We start from the raw sequence: 22,442 nt of genomic DNA, 5'->3' as shown, positions 1-22,442 counted from the left end.
CATCTGAAGATACACACCTATGTGTTCACATGTGGAGGCCAAAGTAGGAAGTCGGGTGTCCTCTTCCACTTTGTTTCCCGACTGTCTCTCACTGCCCTGGAGCTCCTCCTGTTTTCAGTCCGACCGGCTAGCCAGTAGGCCCCCACAATCCTCCTGTCTCTGCCCCATCTAGTGTTGGGGTTTCAGGCATACAAAGGCACACCAGGCTTTTTATGTGGGTGTCAGGGATCAAACTGAGGCCCTCATACTTATGCAGTAAGCACTCTTACCCACTGAGCCGTCTTACTCTACTTTCTTAAAATCTTGGGCCAGGCATGGTGGTGCAGAGGTAGGAGGGTCGCCGTGAGTTCGAGGCCACCCTGAGACTCCATAGTGAATTCCAGGTCAGCCTGGGCTAGAGCAAGAGCCTACGTCGAAAAAAAAAAAAAAAAAATCTGGTGTGATAGCACACACCCTTAATCCCAGCATTTGGGAGGCAGAGGTAAGAGAATCACTGAGTTCGAGACCACCCTGAGAATACAGAGTGAGTTCCAGGTCAGTCTGGGATAGAATGAGACCCTAACTTTTTTTTTTTTTTTTTTTTGGTTTTTCGAGGTAGGGTCTCACTCTAGCCCAGGCTGACCTGGAATTCACTATGTAGTCTCAGGGTGGCCTCAAACTCAAGGCAATCCTCCTACCTCTGCCTCCCCAGTGCTGGAATTAAAGGTATTGGCCACCATGCCCGCTGAGACCCTACCGTGAAAACAAAACAAACAAAACCCTCGTTTCCTAGAGCTGGGAGTATAGCTCAATGAGCAGCACGGAGTTGGTCTAGCAGGCTCGGAGTCCTGGGTTCAAGTCCCAGAAACATGAAAACAAACAAAAAGTTGGCTTCCCCAGAGACCAACACTACCAGCACATTGTTACAATGAATTTAAGAAAATTCTTTTTTCAATGGCTTTCAAAATTTCTCTGTAGTCGCCATCGCTGTGAGTTCGAGGCCACCCTGAGACTACATAGTAAATTCCAGGTCAGCCTGGACTCCAGCGAAACCCCACCTCAGGAAAAAAAAAAGGAAGGAAGGAAGGAAGGACAGGGGCAGGCAGGAAGAAGGGAGGGAAAACACCTGTGACCCAGCAGATAAGCCATAGCAGGCAGTTCAATCAAATGGAGACAATGGGTGCTGACATCAGGGGAGCGCCCTCCCTGGTGCTGGGGTGGCAGGTGCCAGGGGCCACTCACCGGAAGCAGTGCCGGTGATAGAGCCTGCCCTCGGCCAGGAACCGCTGTACCAGGTGCACCCGCTGCCCACAGGCCGCACACATGCTGCTGGGGGGCTGGGGGGCGCCCTGCTCCAACAGGCTGCCTGAGGAGAGCTCCTTACCCTGCGGGGAATGAGGTACAATCACCAGTCAGTCACACCACCACAGAACACACTCCCTCTTCCCCTTCCTGGTGGTGTAACATACAAGGATCAGCACCCTAGGAGGGGCAGAGGATGGGAGACTGTCTCCCCCAGATGAGGAAGCCAAAACCCAGGAAGGGGAAGGATTTTCTCAAGGTCACCAGGCCAGGAAGGAAACGTGAAAGCTCAGATTTCCAGTTTCCAAGCGTCCCAGGAAAAGCAATTTTTTTGTTTGTTTTTGTTTTTTTGTTTTCCGAGGTAGGATCTCACTCTAGCTCAGGCTGTCCTGGAATTCACTATATAGTCATCTCAAGGTGGCCTCGAACTCATGGTAATCCTCCTACCTCTGCCTCCCAAGTACTAGGATTAAAGAAAGACGTGCACCACCACGGCCGGCTCAGGAAGAGCAATTCTTGGTTGTACAGTTCTTCCCAGTGGCTGCTAGCCAAACTTCCTTAACTTTGTTTTGGGACATAGCCTCCCTGTGGACTATGTCCTGCTAGGTCCACCTCCCTTAAAAACTGCAGTTAAGGGCTGGAGAGATGGCTTAGCGGTTAAGCGCTTGCCTGTGAAGCCTAAGGACCCCAGTTCGAGGCTCGGTTCCCCAGGTCCCACGTTAGCCAGATGCACAAGGGGGTGCACGTGTCTGGAGTTCGTTTGCAGAGGCTGGAAGCCCTGGCGCGCCCATTCTCTCTCTCTCCCTCTATCTGTCTTTCTCTCTGTGTCTGTCGCTCTCAAATTAATTAATTAATTAATTTAATTTTTAAATTTTTAAAATTTAATTAATTAATTAAAACTGCAGTTAAGGGCTGGAGAGATGGCTTTGTGGTTAAGTAAGGTGCTTGCCTATGAAGCCTAAGGACGACCCATGTTTGACTCTCCAGATCCCACGTTAACCAGACACAAAAGGTGAGGCAAGCGCAAAGTCATACAAGCCCACTAGGTGGCGCAAGTGTCTGGAGTTCAATTTGAGTGGCTGAGGCACTGGTGCGCCGATTCTCTCTCCCCCATCTCTGTCTCTGTCTCTCTCTCTCTCTCTCTAAAATAAACAAATAAATAAAAACTGCAGCTAAATTACAGTGCCTCTAGTGGCTGGTGCTCTGACTGGGAACACATCTCAGGCCCTCGGCTCCCCACTGGCTAACCCCGGCCAGCCTCAGTCCACTCAGCCTCCCTCGTCACTAGCCCTGGTCCTCTCTAAAGCATGTGAAAAGTTGACGTCTTTAGGGCAGGGTGGATCCCCAACTTCTCTGCTGAGTGACCTTGGAACTTCCCTGAGCCAGAGTTTCCTATCTGCACACCAGGGCCTAGGATGCTGGAGGAATGAGAGATCACTGACTCAAGGATTATGCATACACCTCCCGACAGCCCCATGGTGGTCAGGTCAGCGGGAGGCCTCTCTCTCTCTGCCCCAGGCCCACTGGGTTGCTGGAGAGGAATGAGGACTCCAGCTGCAGAATGACACTGGCGTCCAGCTCCCGCCTTGGGCTGGCCGGGGAGCCCCAGGTCACAAAGCCAATGGGGCAGACAGACAACATAGCTTCCTCCTGTGATAGTCATTGCAGTGACAGCTGTCCCCAGCCCGTCCTCCCCACCCCACTTGCCTGCCTACCTGAGCGTTGTCTCCTGGTTCGGAAACAGTGGGTGCTGCGGATGGTGAGGAAGGGGGCTTTGAGTCATTTCTGGGTGGTGAGATGGCAGCTGCAAGAACAGGGAAGACGACCCTGAGACAGGCGCAGATCCCCAAGCCCTGGAAGCACCAGCTTGGCCCAAAATCAGAGCTTGCAGCCTCCCGGTCACCCAGACCAAGGGACACTTTCACTCTCAAGCCACGTGCCAAAGGCAAGCCATTCGACCTTGCTGAGCCTCCCTCCAAGGGAGACAGTGGGCAGTTTGTGGCACAGGGTGAGTGCTCGCTCACGCACAACAGAATTCCCAGCATGTGGCAGCTTCCTTCCCACCCAGGAAGAGGGGTGAAGGCAGAAAAAGAGAAGAACACACAGGTGCTGACCTGAAGACTCAGGAAAGTGGCCTGCACCCTAGGGTCACCTATCTGTCCCCAAGTGAGCCCTGTCAGCAGGCCTTCAACAGAGGAAACCCATACCCCCCTCTCCAGAGCTCCCCTGAGACCAGCTCCCTCGTCCTTGGTACAGCATGTAAAATGCTGAGCGCCTCTGCACCAAAGGAGTAAAACAAAACCCAACTTCCAAAGACTTGTGTACTTCAAAAATGGTCCCTGGGCCGGGCGTGGTGGCGCACGCCTTTAATCCCAGCACTCGGAGGCAGAGGTAGGAGGATCACCATGAGTTCGAGGCCACCCTGAGACTACATAATGAATTCCAGGTCAGCCTGAGTTAGAGCGAGACCCTACCGTGAAAAAAAAAAGGTCCCTGGCCAGGTGTGGCTGCATGCACCTTTAATTGCAGCATTCAGGAGGCCAAGTTAGGAGGGTTGCTGTGAGTTTGAGGCCATCCTGAGACTACATAGTGAATTCCAGGTCAGCCTGGGCTAGAGCAAAACCCTACCTTGAAAAACCAAATAATAATAATAATAGACATTATTATTATTCAACACAAGTTCCTTACTGTAGTCTGCAATACTACTTAACCAGGGTTCAATTCCCAGTCCATGAATGGTGCTGAGTTCATGTGGTAAATAGCACCCAGCCCATTTAAGCGAAACAGAAAACATCTGCTCACTGTAAAGGATATTACATCTTATATGGAAGCTAGGTGTGGTGGCACATGCCTTTAAACCCAACACTTGGGAGGCACAGGTAGGAGGAGTCTCTTGGAGTTTGAGGCTACCCTGAGACTACAGAATAAATTCCAGGTCAGTCTGGGCTAGAGCAAGACCCTACCTTGAAAAAACAAAAACAGGGCTGGAGAGATGGCTTAGCGGTTAACACCTGCCTATGAAGTCTAAGGACCCCGGTTCAAGGCTCGATTCTCCAGGACCCACGTTAGCCAGATGCACAAGGGGGCGCACGCGTCTGGAGTTCGTTTGCAGTGGCTGGAAGCCCTGGCGCGCCCATTCTCTCTCTGTCTGTCTCTCTCTCCCTCTCTCTCTGTCACTCTCAAATAAGTAAATAAAAATGAACAAAAAATATTTAAAAAAAAAAAAAAAAGAAAAAACAAAAACAAAAAAATCTTACATGGGGAAGAATTATTTTCTAAAACTTGCTTTAGTTACATATATGTACACAAACTTGAGTGTGGCAGAGAATATATTTCTTACTGAGTCATGATCAGAAGGTTTGGAAGACCAGCAGCTAGGCAAGTCCCTACAATTTTTTCCCCAAGGCATCCCCTTTCCTCCTCCCTTCCACCTTAACCAGGCAATGCACGACACCATGCTGCCCTGAGCCTGTGAAACATCCCACATCTTCACAAGGCTGCCTCTTCCTGCTCAGTGCAAATATCCCCTCTTCAAAAGCCATCCTGGACAGCACATCTACAGTGGCTGTTCCTTTCCACTTTTCATTATTTTATGATCTCCCTGAGTTCCTGAGAAATGATTCTGCTTAATGTTCTGGACCCTCTCTCCCTCCACATCTCACAATGCAAGCTATGGACCCTCTCTCCCTCCACATCTCACAATGCAAGCTCTGGTCCCTCTCTCCCTCCACATCACATGATGCAAGCTCGGGACCCTCTCTCCCTCCACATCTCACAATGCAAGCTCTGGACCCTCTCTCCCTCCACATCTCACGATGCAAGCTCTGGACCCTCTCTCCCTCCACATCTCACAATGCAAGCTCTGGTCCCTCTCTCCCTCCACATCACATGATGCAAGCTCGGGACACTCTCTCCCTCCACATCTCACAATGCAAGCTCGGGACACTCTCTCCCTCCACATCTCACAATGCAAGCTCTGGACCCTCTCTCCCTCCACATCTCATGATGCAAGCTCTGGACCCTCTCTCCCTCCACATCTCACGATGCAAGCTCTGGTCCCTCTCTCCCTCCACATCTCACGATGCAAGCTCTGGACCCTCTCTTCCTCCACATCTCACGATGCAAGCTCTGGTCCCTCTCTCCCTCCACATCACAGGATGTAAGCTCTGGTCCCTCTCTTACTCCACATCCCACAATGCAAGCTCTAGTCCCTCTCTCCCTCCACAACACAGGATGTAAGCTCTGGTCCCTCTCTTCCTCCACATCACATGATGTAAGTTCTGGTCCCTCTCTTACTCCACATCCCACAATGCAAGCTCTGGTCCCTCTCTCCCTCCACATCACAGGATGTAAGCTCTGGTCCCTCTCTCCCTCCACATCTCACGATGCAAGCTCTGGTCCCTCTCTCCCTCCACATCTCACGATGCAAGCTCTGGACCCACTCTCCCTCCACATCTCACGATGCAAGCTCTGGACCCTCTCACCCTCCACATCTCACGATGCAAGCTCTGGTCCCTCTCTCCCTCCACATCTCACAATGCAAGCTCTGGACCCTCGCTCCCTCCACATCACATGATGTAAGCTCTGGTCCCTCTCTCCCTCCACATCTCACGATGCAAGCTCTGGTCCCTCTCTCCCTCCACATCACATGATGTAAGCTCTGGTCCCTCTCTCCCTCCACATCACACGATGCAAGCTCTGTACCCTCTCTCCGTCCACATCACATGATGTAAGCTCTGGTCCCTCTCTCCCTCCACATCACATGATGTAAGCTCTGGTCCCTCTCTCCCTCCACATCACACGATGCAAGCTCTGTACCCTCTCTCCGTCCACATCACATGATGTAAGCTCTGGTCCCTCTCTCCCTCCACATCTCACGATGCAAGCTCTGGACCCTCTCTCCCTCCACATGTCACGATGCAAGCTCTGTACCCTCTCTCCGTCCACATCACATGATGTAAGCTCTGGTCCCTCTCTTCCTCCACATCACATGATGTAAGCTCTGGTCCCTCTCTCCCTCCACATCTCATGATGCAAGCTCTGGACCCTCTCTCCCTCCACATCTCACGATGCAAGCTCTGGTCCCTCTCTCCGTCCACATCACATGATGTATGCTCTGGACCCTCTCTCCCTCCACATCTCACGATGCAAGCTCTGGACCCTCTCTCCGTCCACATCACATGATGTAAGCTCTGGTCCCTCTCTCCCTCCACATCTCACGATGCAAGCTCTGGAACCTCTCTCCCTCCACATCTCACGATGCAAGCTCTGGACCCTCTCCCTCCACATCTTACGATGCAAGCTCTGGACCCTCTCTCCCTCCACATCTCACGATGCAAGCTCTGGTCCCTCTCTCCCTCCACATCTCATGATGCAAGCTCTGGTCCCTCTCTTCCTCCACATCTCACGATGCAAGCTCTGGACCCTCTCTCCCTCCACATCACACGATGTAAGCTCTGGTCCCTCTCTCCCTCCACATCACAGGATGTAAGCTCTGGTCCCTCTCTTCCTCCACATCACATGATGTAAGTTCTGGTCCCTCTCTTACTCCACATCCCACAATGCAAGCTCTGGTCCCTCTCTCCCTCCACATCACAGGATGTAAGCTCTGGTCCCTCTCTCCCTCCACATCTCACGATGCAAGCTCTGGACCCTCTCTCCCTCCACATCTCACGATGCAAGCTCTGGTCCCTCTCTCCCTCCACATCACATGATGTAAGCTCTGGTCCCTCTCTCCCTCCACATCACACGATGCAAGCTCTGTACCCTCTCTCCGTCCACATCACATGATGTAAGCTCTGGTCCCTCTCTCCCTCCACATCACATGATGTAAGCTCTGGTCCCTCTCTCCCTCCACATCACACGATGCAAGCTCTGTACCCTCTCTCCGTCCACATCACATGATGTAAGCTCTGGTCCCTCTCTCCCTCCACATCTCACGATGCAAGCTCTGGACCCTCTCTCCCTCCACATGTCACGATGCAAGCTCTGTACCCTCTCTCCGTCCACATCACATGATGTAAGCTCTGGTCCCTCTCTTCCTCCACATCACATGATGTAAGCTCTGGTCCCTCTCTCCCTCCACATCTCACGATGCAAGCTCTGGACCCTCTCTCCCTCCACATCTCACGATGCAAGCTCTGGTTCCTCTCTCCGTCCACATCACATGATGTAAGCTCTGGACCCTCTCTCCCTCCACATCTCACGATGCAAGCTCTGGACCCTCTCTCCGTCCACATCACATGATGTAAGCTCTGGTCCCTCTCTCCCTCCACATCACATGATGTAAGCTCTGATTCCTCTCTCCCTCCACATCTCACGATGCAAGCTCTGGACCCTCTCTCCGTCCACATCACATGATGTAAGCTCTGGTCCCTCTCTCCCTCCACATCACATGATGTAAGCTCTGGACCCTCTCTCCCTCCACATCTCATGATGCAAGCTCTGGACCCTCTCTCCGTCCACATCACATGATGTAAGCTCTGGTCCCTCTCTCCCTCCACATCACATGATGTAAGCTCTGATCCCTCTCTCCCTCCACATCTCACGGTGCAAGCTCTGGTCCCTCTCTCCCTCCACATCTCACGATGCAAGCTCTGGTCCCTCTCTCCCTCCACATCTCACAATGCAAGCTCTGATCCCTCTCTCCGTCCACATCACATGATGTAAGCTCTGGACCCTCTCTCTGTCCACATCACAGGATGTAAGCTCTGGTCCCTCTCTCCCTCCACATCTCATGATGCAAGCTCTGGTCCCTCTCTCCGTCCACATCACATGATGTAAGCTCTGGACCCTCTCTCCGTCCACATCACATGATGCAAGCTCTGGACCCTCTCTCCCTCCACATCTCACGATGCAAGCTCTGGACCCTCTCTCCCTCCACATCTCATGATGCAAGCTCTGGTCCCTCTCTCCCTCCACATCTCACGATGCCAGCTCTGGACCCTCTCTCCCTCCACATCTCACGATGCAAGCTCTGGAACCTCTCTCCCTCCACATCTCACGATGCAAGCTCTGGACCCTCTCTCCCTCCACATCTCACGATGCAAGCTCTGGTCCCTCTCTCCCTCCACATCTCACAATGCAAGCTCTGGTCCCTCTCTCCCTCCACATCTCACGATGTAAGCTCTGGTCCCTCTCTCCCTCCACATCTCACGATGTAAGCTCTGGACCCTCTCTCCCTCCACATCTCACGACGCAAGCTCTGGTCCCTCTCTCCCTCCACATCACACGATGTAAGCTCTGGTCCCTCTCTCCCTCCACATCTCACGATGTAAGCTCTGGACCCTCTCTCCCTCCACATCTCACGATGCAAGCTCTGGTCCCTCTCTCCCTCCACATCACATGATGCAAGCTCTGGTCCCTGTCTCCCTCCACATCACACAATGCAACCTCTGGTCCCTCTCTCCCCCTGGGAGGTAGGGGGCTACAGGTGGCCCTGGAGAGGCAGGGTAGGTGGCCTGGCAGAAACTATTGCATAGATGAAAGCAAGCAGGATAGAATAGGCCAGTGGATGGGAAATGAGCAAGGACAGGAAGACCAGCAAGAAGGCTTAGTGGCTGGAAAGATGGCTCAGAAGTTAAAGGCACTTGTTTGCAAACCTTCAAGGCCTGGGTTCAGTTCCCCAGTATACAGGTAAATCTAGATGCACAAAGTGGTGCATGTGTGTGGAATTAGTTTGCAGTGTTATGAGGCCATGGTGTATCCACACTCACTCTCCCTCTTTCTCTCTCAGTAAAATAAGTAAAATATTTAAAAGAAAAAAAAAAGAAGAGGGCTGGAGAGACGGCTTAGCGGTTAAGCACTTGCCTATGAGGCCTAAGGACCCCGGTTCGAGGCTCGATTCCCCAGGACCCACATAAGCCAGATGCACAAGGGGGAGCACGCGTCTGGAGTTCATTTGCAGTGGCTGGAGGCCCTGGTGTGCCCATTCTCTCTCTCTCTATCTCTGTCGCTCTTAAATAAATTAAAAAAAAATTTTTTTTAACTACACATGATTTCAGTGCCAGAGGTGGGATACATCCCAATGAATTGTTGGCCAGGGAGGCTCCTGATGCCCCCAAAACATTACAGGCCACTGCACTGCCAAGGCTCTTGGTTGCCCACCAGAACACCATGGGTTTCTGTTTGTTTGGCAGCAAGCCCAACAGAATGGCTTTGTCTGGTTTTGTTTTTGGTTTTGGTTTTCCAAGGTAGGGTCTCACTCTAGCTCAGGGGCTGACCTGGAATTCACTTTGTAGTCTCAGGGTGGCCTTGAACTCATGGCAATCCTCCTACCTCTGACTCCCAAGTGCTGGGATTAACGGTGTGCACCATTGCACCCAGCTATTTTTTTTTATTTTATTTTGTTTAATAGCAATTGATTTTATGTGCCATAGAAATTTTAAACATTGGACTTAAGATGCCAAAAATGAGACAGCTACCTTACATGTAACAGAGCAGAATCTGGTCATTGTTGAAGCAAACTTTTTTTTTTTTTTTTTTTTTTGGTGGGGGCGTTCACTCTAGCCCAGGCTGACCTGGAATTCACTATATAGTCTCAGGGTGGCCTCAAAGTCACAGTGATCTTCCTGCCTCTGCCTCCCAAATCCTGGGATTAAAGGTGTGTGCCAAGCCTGGCCGGAACGGCTTTTTTATGAGAGAAAGCAAGAGTGAGTCAGAGAGAGTTGGCTCCCCAGGGCCTCCAGCCACTGCAATCCAACTACAGGCACACATGCTACCTTGTGTACATGTGCGTCTGGCCTATGTGAGATCTGGGGAATTAAACATGGGTCCTTAGGTTTTGCAGGCAAGTGCCTTAAGTATTCAGCCATCTCCCCAGCCATAGAATACTTTTTTTTTTCAAGAGGCAGGCGGGGTTCTCCCAGAGGCAGGGAACATGAGCAGTGGGGCCACTTGGGCCCTGCAGGCAGCAGCAACCCAGGGTTTAGGACTCAGGACTCCTGGATCTTCATCCCAGCTCGTCAGCTTCTCTGCTGTGTGCTCTTTATTTATTTACTTATTTCTTAGTTGCAAGTAGAGAGAGACAGACAGAGAGGGAGAGTGTGCCAGGACCTCTAACTGCTGCCAACAAACTCCAGATATACATGCCACTTTGTACGTCTGGCTTTACATGGGGACTGAGAAATTGATCCTGGGCCGCTAGGCTTTGCAGGCAAGCACTTTAGCCTTGGAGCCATCTCTCCAGCCCTGCGGTGTCTCTGAAGCTTGTCGCTTCCCCTCTCTGGGCCCATTTCCTGTCTGCAGAATGGGAGCCCCAGCTGCTCCAAGACAGCCATCCACCTGACTCCAGCACAGAGCCTTGTGACACACCCTCCTACACACAGTGGCTCTAGAATCTGGGTTCCCACAGGCCAGCTCTGTGAAGATGGTATACAACAGACCCAGGAGAGGCCACCATCTTGCTAGAGGAAAAAGTCCTAGGACATGACTGCAGTCAGGAAATGCAGGTGGCACAGGCGGTGACCTCATACAACCAATGTGCTCACCGTTTGTGCTGGCTTTAGTTGGTTCGTTTTCTGAGATCTGAGCTTGTTACGCATCTCCCCCCAGGGTAAAGTAGCCACCACATTCCCAGCTGTATCCCTAAGGTCCAGCGCAGTGCTGTCTTTGTTGTTCTTGTTTTTCCTCTTTTAAAAAATATTTTTTTGGGGAGGTAATATGATGGAGAATGGAATTTCACAGGGGAAAGTGCGGGGGGGGGGGAATTACCATGGGATATTTTTTTATAATCATGGAAAATGCTACTAAAAATTTTTTAAAAAAAGAAAAAAAATATATATATATATATATTATTTATTTACTTATTTATTTATTTATTTATTTAAAGAGAGAGAGAGAGGCAGACAGAAAGAGAATGGGCACACCAGGGCCTCCAGCCACTACAAATGAACTCCAGACACGTGCACCATCTTGTGCATCTGGCTTACAGGTGCCCTGGGGAATTGAACCTGGGTCCTTTGGCTTTGCAAGCAAGCGCCTTAACTAAGCCATCTCTCCAGCCCTTTGTTGTTGTTTTGAGGCAGGGTCTCATCCTGTAGCCCTGGCTAACCTGGGATTCACTATGTAGTCAAGGCTGCCCTCAAACTTCAAGCAGTTCCCCTGGCCTGGCCTCCAAGTATGAGGATTGCAGGTATGAGCTACCCCACCCAGCCAGAGCTATCTCATTCAATAAACACTGAAGTAAGTGAATCAATATTCAGCTAAGGAATGACAGCCTGCTTCCTCGGCTGTTTCACTGCAGCTCAGAACCAAGGAGGAGAAACTTGCAGAGCAGGCTCCCTGAGGGCTGGGTCCCCTCTCACCTTGGCCAGGACTGGTGAAGTGGTTGTAGTACTGAGACACGTAGGTCATGATGCTGAGGCAGTCGGGGACACTCATGGAGACCATGTCATTAGGGTCCAGAAGAGCAGGGATCCCCAGCTCTTTTTCAGCCACTTCAAAGGCCTGGGATGGAGGCAGGCACAAGGATGGGAGCAGAAACAACCGTGGCGAGGAGGCGGTGTTAGTAAGACCTCCCCAAGGACTTACGCCCCAAGATGGGGAGACTGGAACTTCCCCCTTGGCTTCAGGACCTCCCCAGGCCCCACCCAAAGGCCTAGAAGAGCAAGCCTGCTACTCCAGGCAAGGGAAGTGTGGGGTGGGGAGAGGACCGTTTCTAGGACCTACACACACTCTCACACACACACACACACACACACGCTCTCTCTCACACACACACACACACACACACACACTTCAAAGGCAGCAACCTAGGGTGACTCCTGCCCTCCTCCACACCCCCACACGGCCCTTGGGCTTCCATCTGTCTGAGTACTCACCAAACGGTTATTCTCGAAGACATTGTCTTTGGAGAGTGAATGGAAGTCTCTGCCAGAAAAGGACAGCACTGGTCAACAGAGGAAGTGACAGGCATGAGCGCAGTCAAAAGGGACGGGTCATCAGCTACAGCGCTCCTAGGCATATATCCAAAGGACTCATCTCATTTCCTTAGAAGTACGTGCTCAACCATGTTTATTGCTGCTCAATTTATAATAGCTGGGAAACGGAACCAGCCTAGATGTCCCTCAACTGATGAGTGGATAATGAAGATGTGACACATTTATACAATGGAGTTCTACTCAGCAGTAAAGAAAAATGAAGTTATGAAATTTGCAGAAAAATGGATGGACCTGGAAAGGATTATACTAAGTGAGGTAACCCAGGCCCAGAAAGCCAAGCGCCACATGTTCTCTCTCATATGTGGATCCTAGCTACAGATGATTGGGCTTCTGTGTGAGACAGAAAATACTCAGTAGCAGAGGCCAGTAAGTTAAAAAGGAGACATAAAGGGAAGAGAAAGGAAGGGAGGAGGGTACTTAATAGGTTGGTATTGTATATATGTAAGTACAATGATTGTAATGGGGAGGTAATATGATGGAGAATGGAATTTCAAAGGGGAAAGTGTGGGGGTGGGGAGGGAAAGAATTACCATGGGATTTTTTTTATAATAATAGAAAATGTTAATAAAAATTTAAAATTTTTTTTAAAAAAAGGATGGGTCAGGGCTGGGGAGATGAATCAACAGTTAAAGGTACTTGCTTGCGAAGCCTGAGAACCCAGGTTCGATTCCCCAGAACCCACGTAAGCCAGATGTACAAGGTGATGCATGCATCTGGAGTTTGTATGTAATGGCTAGAGGCCCCGGTGTGCCCATTCTCTCCCACTCTCTCTCTCATAAATAAATTCTGGTGTTTTTGTTGTTTCTGTTTCTGTTTTTTTTTTTTTTTTTTTTTTTTTTGGTTTTCAAGGTAGGGTCTCATTCTGGCTCAGGCTGACCTGGAATTCACTATGTAGTCTCAGGGTGGCCTCGAACTCTTGGTGATCCTCCTACCTCTGCCTCCCGAGTGCTGGGATTAAAGGCGTGCGCCACCACGCCCGGCTTTTTGTTTTTGTTTTTTTGTTGTTGTTGTTTTTTGTTTCTTTTTTTTCAAGGTAGGGTCTCTCACTCTAGCCCAGCTGACCTGGAATTCACTCTGTAGTCTCAGGCTGGCCTCAAACTTGTGATCCTCCTACCTTGACCTCCCAAGTGCTGGGATTAAAGGCATGCGCCACCACACTCAGCTGCAAGCACCTCTTAAAAATTTTATTTTTATTGCTAGGCGTGGGAGCATACACCTTTAATCCCAGCACTCGAGAGGCAGACATAGGAGGATCACCATGAGTTCGAGGCCACCCTGAGAGTACAGAGTGAATTCCAGGTCAGCCTAGGCTACAAGTGCAAGGATAGAAAGGGTTTTGAGGTAACAAGCTGTTGCAAATGGAGCGAGGGCCATCAGGCAGGAGGCAGGAGTTAGCTCCTGGCCCTGAGGCATCCAACTGGGAAGCTTTCAAGTCCCAGATTACCCCAAGCCCCCCCCCCCCCGGGATTCTACACACTTTCCCAGGAGTCAGAGGCAAACAGGCCACAAGACCAAGATGTATACTTGCGATACAAGGGATCTGTAGACTGGCCTCATCCTACCTAGACCAGAGCTGAGCCTACATCTTCACAGCAATTCGTTTCACAAATACAGACATTGAAACTCAAAAGGGGAAGCCATGCCCCCCCCCCCGGGAGCCCCTACTTCTGCCCCTTCCACTGCATGTCACAGACCCACACAAGCCATGCCAAGCATAGAATCCAAATCCAGCCCAGCCCCAGGATAATTCTTTTCACATTCATGCACCTGTAATGGGCATGTTTGTATGTGTGTGTGTAGATAGGTGCATGTACATGCAAAGGCCAAGGTCAGCATTGGCTGCCTTTTTATTTAGTTATTTATTTTGATTTTGATTTTTTTTTTAAATTTTTGTTAGCATTTTCCATGATTATAAAAAAACATCCCATGGTAATTCCCTCCCTCCCCCCAACACACACTTTCCCCTTTGAAATTCCATTCTCCAACATATTATCTCCCCATCATAATCATTGTACTTACATATATACAATATCATTATTTTGATTTTTTAAAACACTTTATTTTTATTTTATTTGTTTGAGAGAGAGAAATACAGAAATAGGCAGGTGGAGAGAGAGAATGAATTCACCAGGGCCTCCAGCCACTGCAAAGGAACTCCAGATGTATGTACCCCTTTGTGCATCTGGCTTACGTGGGTCCTGGGGAGTCGAACCTGGGTCCTTTGGCTTTGCAGGCAAGCACCTTAACTGCTAAGCCATCTCTCCAACCCAGTTATTTTGATTTTTAAGGTAGGGTCTCACTCTAGCTCAGGCTGACCTGGAATTCACTGTATACACTCAGGGTGGCCTTGAACTCACAGCAATCCTCCTATCTCTCTGCCCACCCCCCCCCCCAGTACTGCATTTAAAGGCATGCGCCACCACACCCTTTTTAGTATTTTTACTTATTTATTTGCAAGCAGGGAGAGAAGACAGAATGGGCACGCCAGGGCCTCTAGCCACTGCAAAAGGATTCCAGGTGCATGTAGATTGTTAGGCTTTGCAGGCAAGTGCTTTAACCACTTAGCCATCTCTCCAGCCCAACTGCCTTAATCACCCTCCACCTTATTCTTTGAGACAGGATCTTTACCTGAACTCACAGCTCAGAGATTCAGCTAGCCAATGAGGCCCAGGGAATCCCTACCTACCTCCTCAGGGCTGGAATCACGGGCGTGAGCACCACATGATGCGCATTCTGGGGATCTGAACTCAGGTCCTCATGTTTATACCGAAAGCACTTTACATCACTGAGCATCTCCCCGGCCTGTGAATGTTTTTCTTAATGGGGCCATGAATAGAAGAACAGGTTGGAACCAGAGTGGAAATGGAATATATTCCAGAGCTGCTGGTGCAGGATGGCTGTTCTGCCTTGCCAGGCCACTTCTGGAGACAGCTTCCCCAGTGGGAGCGTTGAGGGGTTTTCCAGCTTCTAAAGTGGGGCAGGTGAGTGGCAGCGGGACCTCCCACAGGGTGCTGGCTTTATCTACCCCCCTCTCCTGGAGGCAGCTCAGCCCTCCTCCCCAAGGCCTCTTGGGTACACAGTCCAGCCTGCAGCCTTCCCCCCTTTCTCTGGCCAAAAACGGCAGCCAAGAGAGCTGAGTGAGCTGGCTGGAGAACAAGCAGGCGGGGCACCTGCAGGCCTGGATCCCAGGCCTGCTCTTCCAAGGTGGGCTTTGTCACCAAGACCCTGGCCAGGTCAGCACTTTTTCCCACCTCTGTTGCCCCATCTGGCCCCTGCTTGCAGCGTTTGGGCGCGGTGGTAAAGGGCAGGCTTCCAGAACAAGACGGGGCACACAAGCAAACCCACCTTGCCCTCGCTTCCGCACTGCCTAAAGTGACCTTCAGAAAGCCAGCTAACCTCTCTGTGCTAAAGCCTCCTGGTGTGTGACACTGAGCCAGAGACACACCAGCCTGACATAGGCTGGTCCCAAGACTGACCCAAAGCCACCTGCCTGGGCTGGTTGTCTGGTCTCCTCAGACGTGTTCCTCGAAGGCGGGAATCATATGGTGCCTGCCTTGCTCCACTACAGAGTTGCCAGTACAGTTCCTCTACAAATGCATGCTGAATGAAGAAGTGGGACAAACGCTGTGAATCTGTGAAAACCCACAGGATACTACAGTTTGCCTCCAACTTCTCCTCCCACGCCATCTCAGTCTTTCCCTAAGATCTAGGTGCTGGTAACATAGATCTTTCTGAGTTTGCAGAAGCTTGCATAGTTATGTCTGGTCCTAGGGGAGATGAAGGCAGAAAAATGAAAGCTGCAAGCCAGGTGCAGTGGTGCACGCCTTCAATCCCAGCACTTGGGAGGCAGAGGCAGGAGGATCAGCGTAAGTTCGAGGCCACCCTGAGACTACATAGTGAATTCCAGATCAGCCTGGACTAGAGTGAAATCCTATCTCAAAAAACCAAAAAAAAAAAAAGGGGGGGATCTGGAGAGATGACTTAGTGGTTAAGGCGTTTGCCTGCAAAGACAAAGGACCCAGGTTTGATTCCCCAGGACCCACATAAGCCAGATGCACAAGGGGACGCATACATCTGGAGTTCATCTGCAGCAGCTGGAGGTCCTAGCATGCCCATTCTCTCTCTCAAATAAATAAAAATGAAAGCTAGACCTGGGCGGTGGTGGTGCACACCTTTAATTCCAGCACTCAGGAGGCAGAGGCAAGAGGATGACCGTAAATTTGAGGCTACCCTGACATGACAGGGTCAGCCTGAGCTAGAGACCCTACCTTGTGGGGAAAAAAAAAATGAAAGCTACATGGTTCATGACTTCAAGAAAGCGAGAGAAATGGGGACTGGGGAGTCTGTGTGCAAAGTCTGTTGGCCTGAGTTCAATTCTCAAGCCACCCACGTAAAGCCAGATGCAAAGTGGCACACAAAAGCACTGTTCATTTTCAGCTTCAAGACACACATATATGTGCATATAAATAAATGATAAAGAAAGTGGGGCTGGAGAGATGGCTTAGTGGTTAAGCGCTTGCCTGGGAAATCTAAGGACCCCAGTTCGAGGCTCAGTTCCCCAGTACCCACATAAGCCAGATGCACATGATGGCACATGCATCTGGAGTTTGTTTGCAGTGGCTGGAGGCCCTGGCGCGCCCATTCTCTCTCCCTCTCCCTCTCCCTCTCCCTCTCTCTCCCTCTCTCTCTCCCTCTCTGTCTGGAGCTCTCAAATAAATAAATGAATAAATGAATGAACAAAAAAAATACCAAAACCAAAAAAGGCTAGCTTAGGAATGTCTGGAAGAAAGCCGGGTGTGGTGGCACACTCCTTTAATCCCAGCACTAGGGAGGCAGAGGTAGGAGGTCTGCCATGAGTTCCAGGACAGCCTGACACTACAGAGTGAGTTCCAAGTCAGCCTGAGCTAGAGTGAGACCTTTCCCTGCCAAAAAAAAAAAAAAAAAAAGGTCTGGAAGTGTAATGGACCAGCCTGTCACCACCATAACAGAACTCTCCCGGCTTCCCACAAACACCTAGGCCAGCACTGGGCCTCACTGGCAGAGCCTATGGCCTCCCTGGCTGAACCACTTTACAAGGTGGTTCTTACCTCACTGTGGTCACATGTGATCATGAAGATCTGCTCCTAAGGGGAGCTCAGAGATAGAGTGCTCGCCTAGCATGCATGAAGCCCAAGGTTCAATCCCAGAAGAAAAAAAAAAGTAAGAAATCCACCCCTCCCTCCCTATCACTGAGGCCTTCCCTAACCCTCCTGTAGGAACTAGGCTTGTTTCTCTTCCATTCAATCAGCAGTCTAACCAGGCACCCGCCCCCTTGGCCAATGGATGCCTGGACTTGACTCAGAGAGGAGCACCCTGCCCTCCAGAGTCTCGCCAGCCGCATTCTTTCTTGGGTCCAAACCCACGCGGCTCTCGGTGGCTCCACCACCCCGTTTAGCCAACCGATCGAGGCCCTCAACAACATGTCCAACCTATTAGTGGACTGGTTGTTTGGTGCTTGGGTTCAACAAAAAATAATACAACCTGGGCTGGAGAGATGGCTTAGCGATTAAGCGCTTGCCTGTGAAGCCTAAGGACCCTGGTTCGAGGCTCGATTCTCCAGGACCCATGTTAGCCAGATACACAGGGGGGCGCACACGTCTGGAGTTCGTTTGCAGTGGCTGGAAGCTCTGGCATGCCCATTCTCTCTCTGTCTCTCTCCCTCTTTCTCTGTCTGTCGCTCTCAAATAAATAAATAAAAATAAACAAAAAATAAAGGCGTGTGCCACCTTGCCCGACTTAAAAAAAAAAAAAAAGAATCAGAGCCAGGCGTGGTGGTGCACACCTTTAAAAAAATAAAAATAAAAAATACAACCTGTGGCTCTCTGTACACCCCTCAGGCTGAGGGTCTCTGCTCAGGTGGGACCTTCAGCTGACCTTAGCCCTCACCTCTTCTCCCTGAAGGTCTTCCCCTGGGCAGCCCTCTGGTCATTCTGACCAGGCGTCATTGTTTAGTCACCTGGGCGCCCCACAAGTGTGGGACAGTGCGTAGGATACTACATTGTTGTCTTCTATCTCCGTCTGCATGGCTGGACACGATGTCCAGCACAGGACAGTGACTTGAGCACTCCTTGAAGATGAAGGGGTTACACAGTCTTCCTCCCCCTACTGCTTAATAGGGCCTCTTATACTAGCTAGTGGTAATTGCATGCTGATTACCCCATTTACAGTCCTCCTTGCCCCTCTGCTGCCAGGTAGGTCTTCCAGACGCCTACAGGGACCCAGTGATTTGCCCCAGGCTTCAAACCTAAGCACCAGGGCACCTGCACTTGGGGCTTACAGGGTTCAGGACACAAAAGCTCGACATCAACCTTGACGCCATCTCCCTGGAGACTTGCTTCCTACCTCAGCACTGGTCCTCAGCCCCAAAAAAAAAGACCCCTTACCCTTAAAGCCTGAGGTACAATACAGGGTACAATCCCAGAGGCCTCTTCTACTGCGGCCCCACCCCCATGCCTCCCTCCCTTAGTAGTTAGGGTCACATGCTCCTCAGAAGGCAACAACCTACCTAATGTCACCTGGTTCCCCTCTATATCCACACCCCCCAAAACCCTCTTCAGAGCCCCACCAACACTGTACCACTGAACACAAGGTAAACCAGGTGCTTTGAAATGGGGCAATCCTTTTAAAGCACCCCCACATGCTGTGTCCTGGGAAAGGTTCCAGCGGGTGCCCAGTGAGCTTTCAAGGGTAGATGAGTGAGTGAATGAGAAGAATGAATGAATGAGGCTCCAGGACCCAGGGCACAGCACAGAGATAGAAGGCCCCCCCCCCCATGTCCACTGGTCTGGGAGTATGAACACCTTTCCCCAGGAGAATCTCACTGGGCAGCTCCAGACAGGAAAGGGTCACTTCCCAGCCTGAAGCAATAAATTGGTGGTTTTCGATGGGATTGAGTCTCTGGCGTGCCACCCTGCCTGACTCCTCTTCCCTGTCCCACTTCCATGCCCCACTAGGGACAGCAGAGCCATGATATGGCACACATCAAGGAGGTGCCAGGGGAGATTGTGTACCCCCCACCATTCAGCAGCCAGAATCTAGGGGCTCCTCCCTACCAGGATCGGGGCTAGTGCCCTAGTAGGAAATCAGAAGTAAGGGTTCACTGTCCTCACAGAGCAAGGGGTTCCACAGAATAACCAACCCCTCTGTGCCTTACTGTAGGGTTGACGTCCCTCCACCCTTCTAGGTCCTTTGGCTAGGTTATGAATCGGATGTAAAGCAGTTGAAAAGAAGAAAAAAAAAATGATCCACGTCCCCATGGGGGTCCCACAAAAGATAGGACTTGGCGAGTCAGATGACAGAATCCAGGCCCAAAGAAGGCAACAGGAGTTTAGGGTTCAGGGGGAGGGGACCGAAGCTGGCTAGACGGGCAGGTCTCTCAGGTAGTAAGTTAACTGGGGCAGCATTCTTTCTGCGACTTTCCAGTAGATTTCCCTTACAGATGTAAATTTCTTTCACCAAAGCACGGGATGGGTCTTTTTTTTTTTGCTCACACCAGCTCAAGTGTCAAGTCTATTGGACTGTCTTACCCAAAGCCTCTACAAATTTGGGGTTGCATGGCAGAAGAGGGGGGGGGCCTCGAGTGTGTCTGCTTGGAGAGGTTAACTTAGGAGGATCCCCCCAAAAGGGGTGCGGTGTGGGGGGGCTGATCAGTGCGCCTTCGAAGAGGTGAGGGCACGGAAAATCAGTGTCCCCACGGCGGGCTCAGGCTCCCCCAGGTCGGGCTGGGTTGGAGGCGGCGTGGGCGAGGTCAGGGCAACACGGTGGGGGAAGGGTGGCTGCGTGGGTCGGGGGTCTCGGTTCCCCCCCACCCCACCCCCACCCCCACGGGGCGGCGCCGGGCACCGCGTCACTGAGGGGGGCGGCGGTCCCCAGCCCCGAGCGCCCCGCCCGCCCCGCCGCGCGCCCCGGGCACTCACAGCAGGTCGGGCCGGTGCCGGTGCAGGATGGCGCAGAACGCCAGGCCGTCCCGGAAGGAGCCGCTCAGGTCGCGGATGTCCACGCCGCCGTAACCCTCGCACTGGCGGCGGCACCAGGCCAGCAGCGCGCCCCGCGGGCCCGCCATGGCCCGGGCTCCGAGGTGGGTGGCGACGCCCGGGCTCCCGCTCCGGCACCCGGGGGCCGGTTTCCGGCTGCGGCTGCTCCCGGGGACGCTCACCGGCGGCCGGGGGCGGGGCCTGGCTGTCCTCGCCCGGCCGCGGCGGAGGGCTGCGGGCTCGCGGGCTGAGCTCGTCGCCGCCCCCGCCCGGCCTGCCCCGACCTGCCCGTGCAGCCGCCGCCCGCCCGCGTGGCCCCGGCCCGGCCCGGCCCGGCCGCCGCTTACTCACCGCGGCTCCGCTGGCCCTCCGTGTGGGCCGGCCGCCTCCAACCCCGCCCGGGACCCGCCCGCGCCGCCCGGGAGCCGGGAAGGGGGAGCCGGCGCCCCACCCAGCGCTGGCCCCGCCCCCGCCGCGGACCCCCACCCCCCACCCCACCCCACCCCACCCCACCCCGCCATCCTCCCCGGCGGGCGTCTCATCACCCCTCTGTCCTCCCCGATCCCTGGAGGCAAACCCCTGGAAGAAAGTTGGGACGGCCCACTGCAAGCTGGCCCCTCCCCGTGACCACCACCCGGCGGCTCCCCGGGAGCCCTCCCCCTCCCTCTGGGCCCCTCCAAGATTTGACTTTGCTGAACTAATCCACCCACCCCCACCCCGGGGCCTGAACGTGTCATAGTGCTTCCCCTGCAGACCCCAAGTCCTCCTCCCCTAATGACCACCAGGATCACCCCACTCTACATGCTACAACACCCCTGAGCTCCAGCCCTCTCCCCCCCACCCCCGACACACACCAACCCCTCTGCCGCCACCATCAGACCAGACACCTATGCGGTGACAGGATGGAGACTAGCCCGCTGATCGTGGCCAGTTCCCCTGCACCCACAGCGTAAACTCGGGGATCCCCCCGTTACACATTCTTCTGGGACCCTGTCCTTTTAGCCTTTGGTCGTAATAGCACAGGGCTGGGTGCCCACTGGAAGTACCAAGGGAAACCAGCATTTTCTGTCTCTGGTGGGGAATATAGGCCGTACACATGTGGCTTTGGAATACCCCCCCCACACCAGCCTCATTGCCCATCTGCTGGTCCCTCCAAGACTGACCTGTGGACCCCTCCCCCAGAGGCCTCCCCTAACTCACTCCAGGCCTATGAATCAGCCTTGGCTCGGCTGCAGCGGCAGTGACATCACTCTGACTGGAGCAATAGCTGGTAGGAATGGGGCTGCCCCTGGAGGGAAGGATGGAGTCCCAGTCATCTGGAACAGGGTTTGGGAGTCCTCTCAACCCAGGCTCAAATCTCAGCTCCCCCACTCCCCAGCCATATGCTCCCTGAGTCATTGAACCTTGGTTTACACATCTTGAAACTGGGGAGGGGCTGCCAGGGCCCAATTACCTGTCCAGCGCTCTTGGTTCTCCACCAGCCCTGATCCACCATTTCCATTTCCTGCCCCTCCAGAAAATCAGGGTCATGGGCACCTACATTAAATCAGGGTCTTGGGCTCAGGATCCTGACTCAGCCGCTTTGGCCTTCAAATGTCTTCCAGGGTTGTCACTAAAACCCTACCGGGGTGGGGGTGGGGGACCAGGTGTGGGTACACTCCTTTAATCCCATCACTCGGGAGGCAGAGGTAGGAGGATCACTGTGAGTTCAAGGCCAGCCTGAGACTACATAGTGAATTCCAGGTCAGTCTGGGCTAGAGAGAGACCCTACCTTGAAAAAGAGATAAAATAAATGAAATAAAACATTAAAACCAATCTGGACGTGGTGGTGCACGCCTTTAATCTCAGTACTTGGGAGGCAGACAGGTAGGAAGATCAACATGAGTTCAAGGCCAGCCTGGGCTGGAGTGAGAACCTACTTCCAAAACACAAAAGCAAACAACCCCCACCCCCAGAGGATCTTTAGTTTCTGGTCAGCCTAGGCTAGGAAGAGAAACCCTGTTCAAAACCAAACAAGAAGGGGGAGGGGATATAATGGAGAATGGCATTTCAAAGGGGAAAGTGGGGGGAGGGAGGGTGTTACCATGGGATTTTTTTATTATCATGGAAGTTGTTAATAAAAATTTGAAAATAAATAAATAAATATACCAAACAAGAATCCCAGGCATGGTTGACTCCTCTTCCAGGGGCTCCTGTCTATTCTGGATCT

General features: G+C 52.3%; 1 protein-coding gene across 1 annotated transcript in view; it reads right to left on the bottom strand.

Moving 5' to 3' along the window:
- The window catches only part of Micall1 (MICAL like 1), a 44,664-nt gene extending 24,342 nt beyond the window's left edge, over positions 1–20,322 (bottom strand). Inside the window, exons 1-5 of the mRNA XM_045151424.1 lie at positions 20,177–20,322; positions 12,102–12,150; positions 11,586–11,727; positions 2,997–3,085; positions 1,222–1,364 (exon numbers count right to left, since the gene is read on the bottom strand). Of these exons, the coding sequence (XP_045007359.1) occupies positions 1,222–1,364; positions 2,997–3,085; positions 11,586–11,727; positions 12,102–12,150; positions 20,177–20,322 (569 nt within the window). The remainder of the gene's footprint in view (positions 1–1,221; positions 1,365–2,996; positions 3,086–11,585; positions 11,728–12,101; positions 12,151–20,176) is intronic.
- Between the last annotated feature and the right edge of the window lie 2,120 nt (positions 20,323–22,442).

This window comes from Jaculus jaculus, chromosome 6, assembly GCF_020740685.1.
Source record: "Jaculus jaculus isolate mJacJac1 chromosome 6, mJacJac1.mat.Y.cur, whole genome shotgun sequence".
In the NCBI taxonomy this organism is placed as follows: domain Eukaryota; kingdom Metazoa; phylum Chordata; class Mammalia; order Rodentia; family Dipodidae; genus Jaculus; species Jaculus jaculus.
This window is presented reverse-complemented; position numbering and strand designations above follow the sequence as displayed.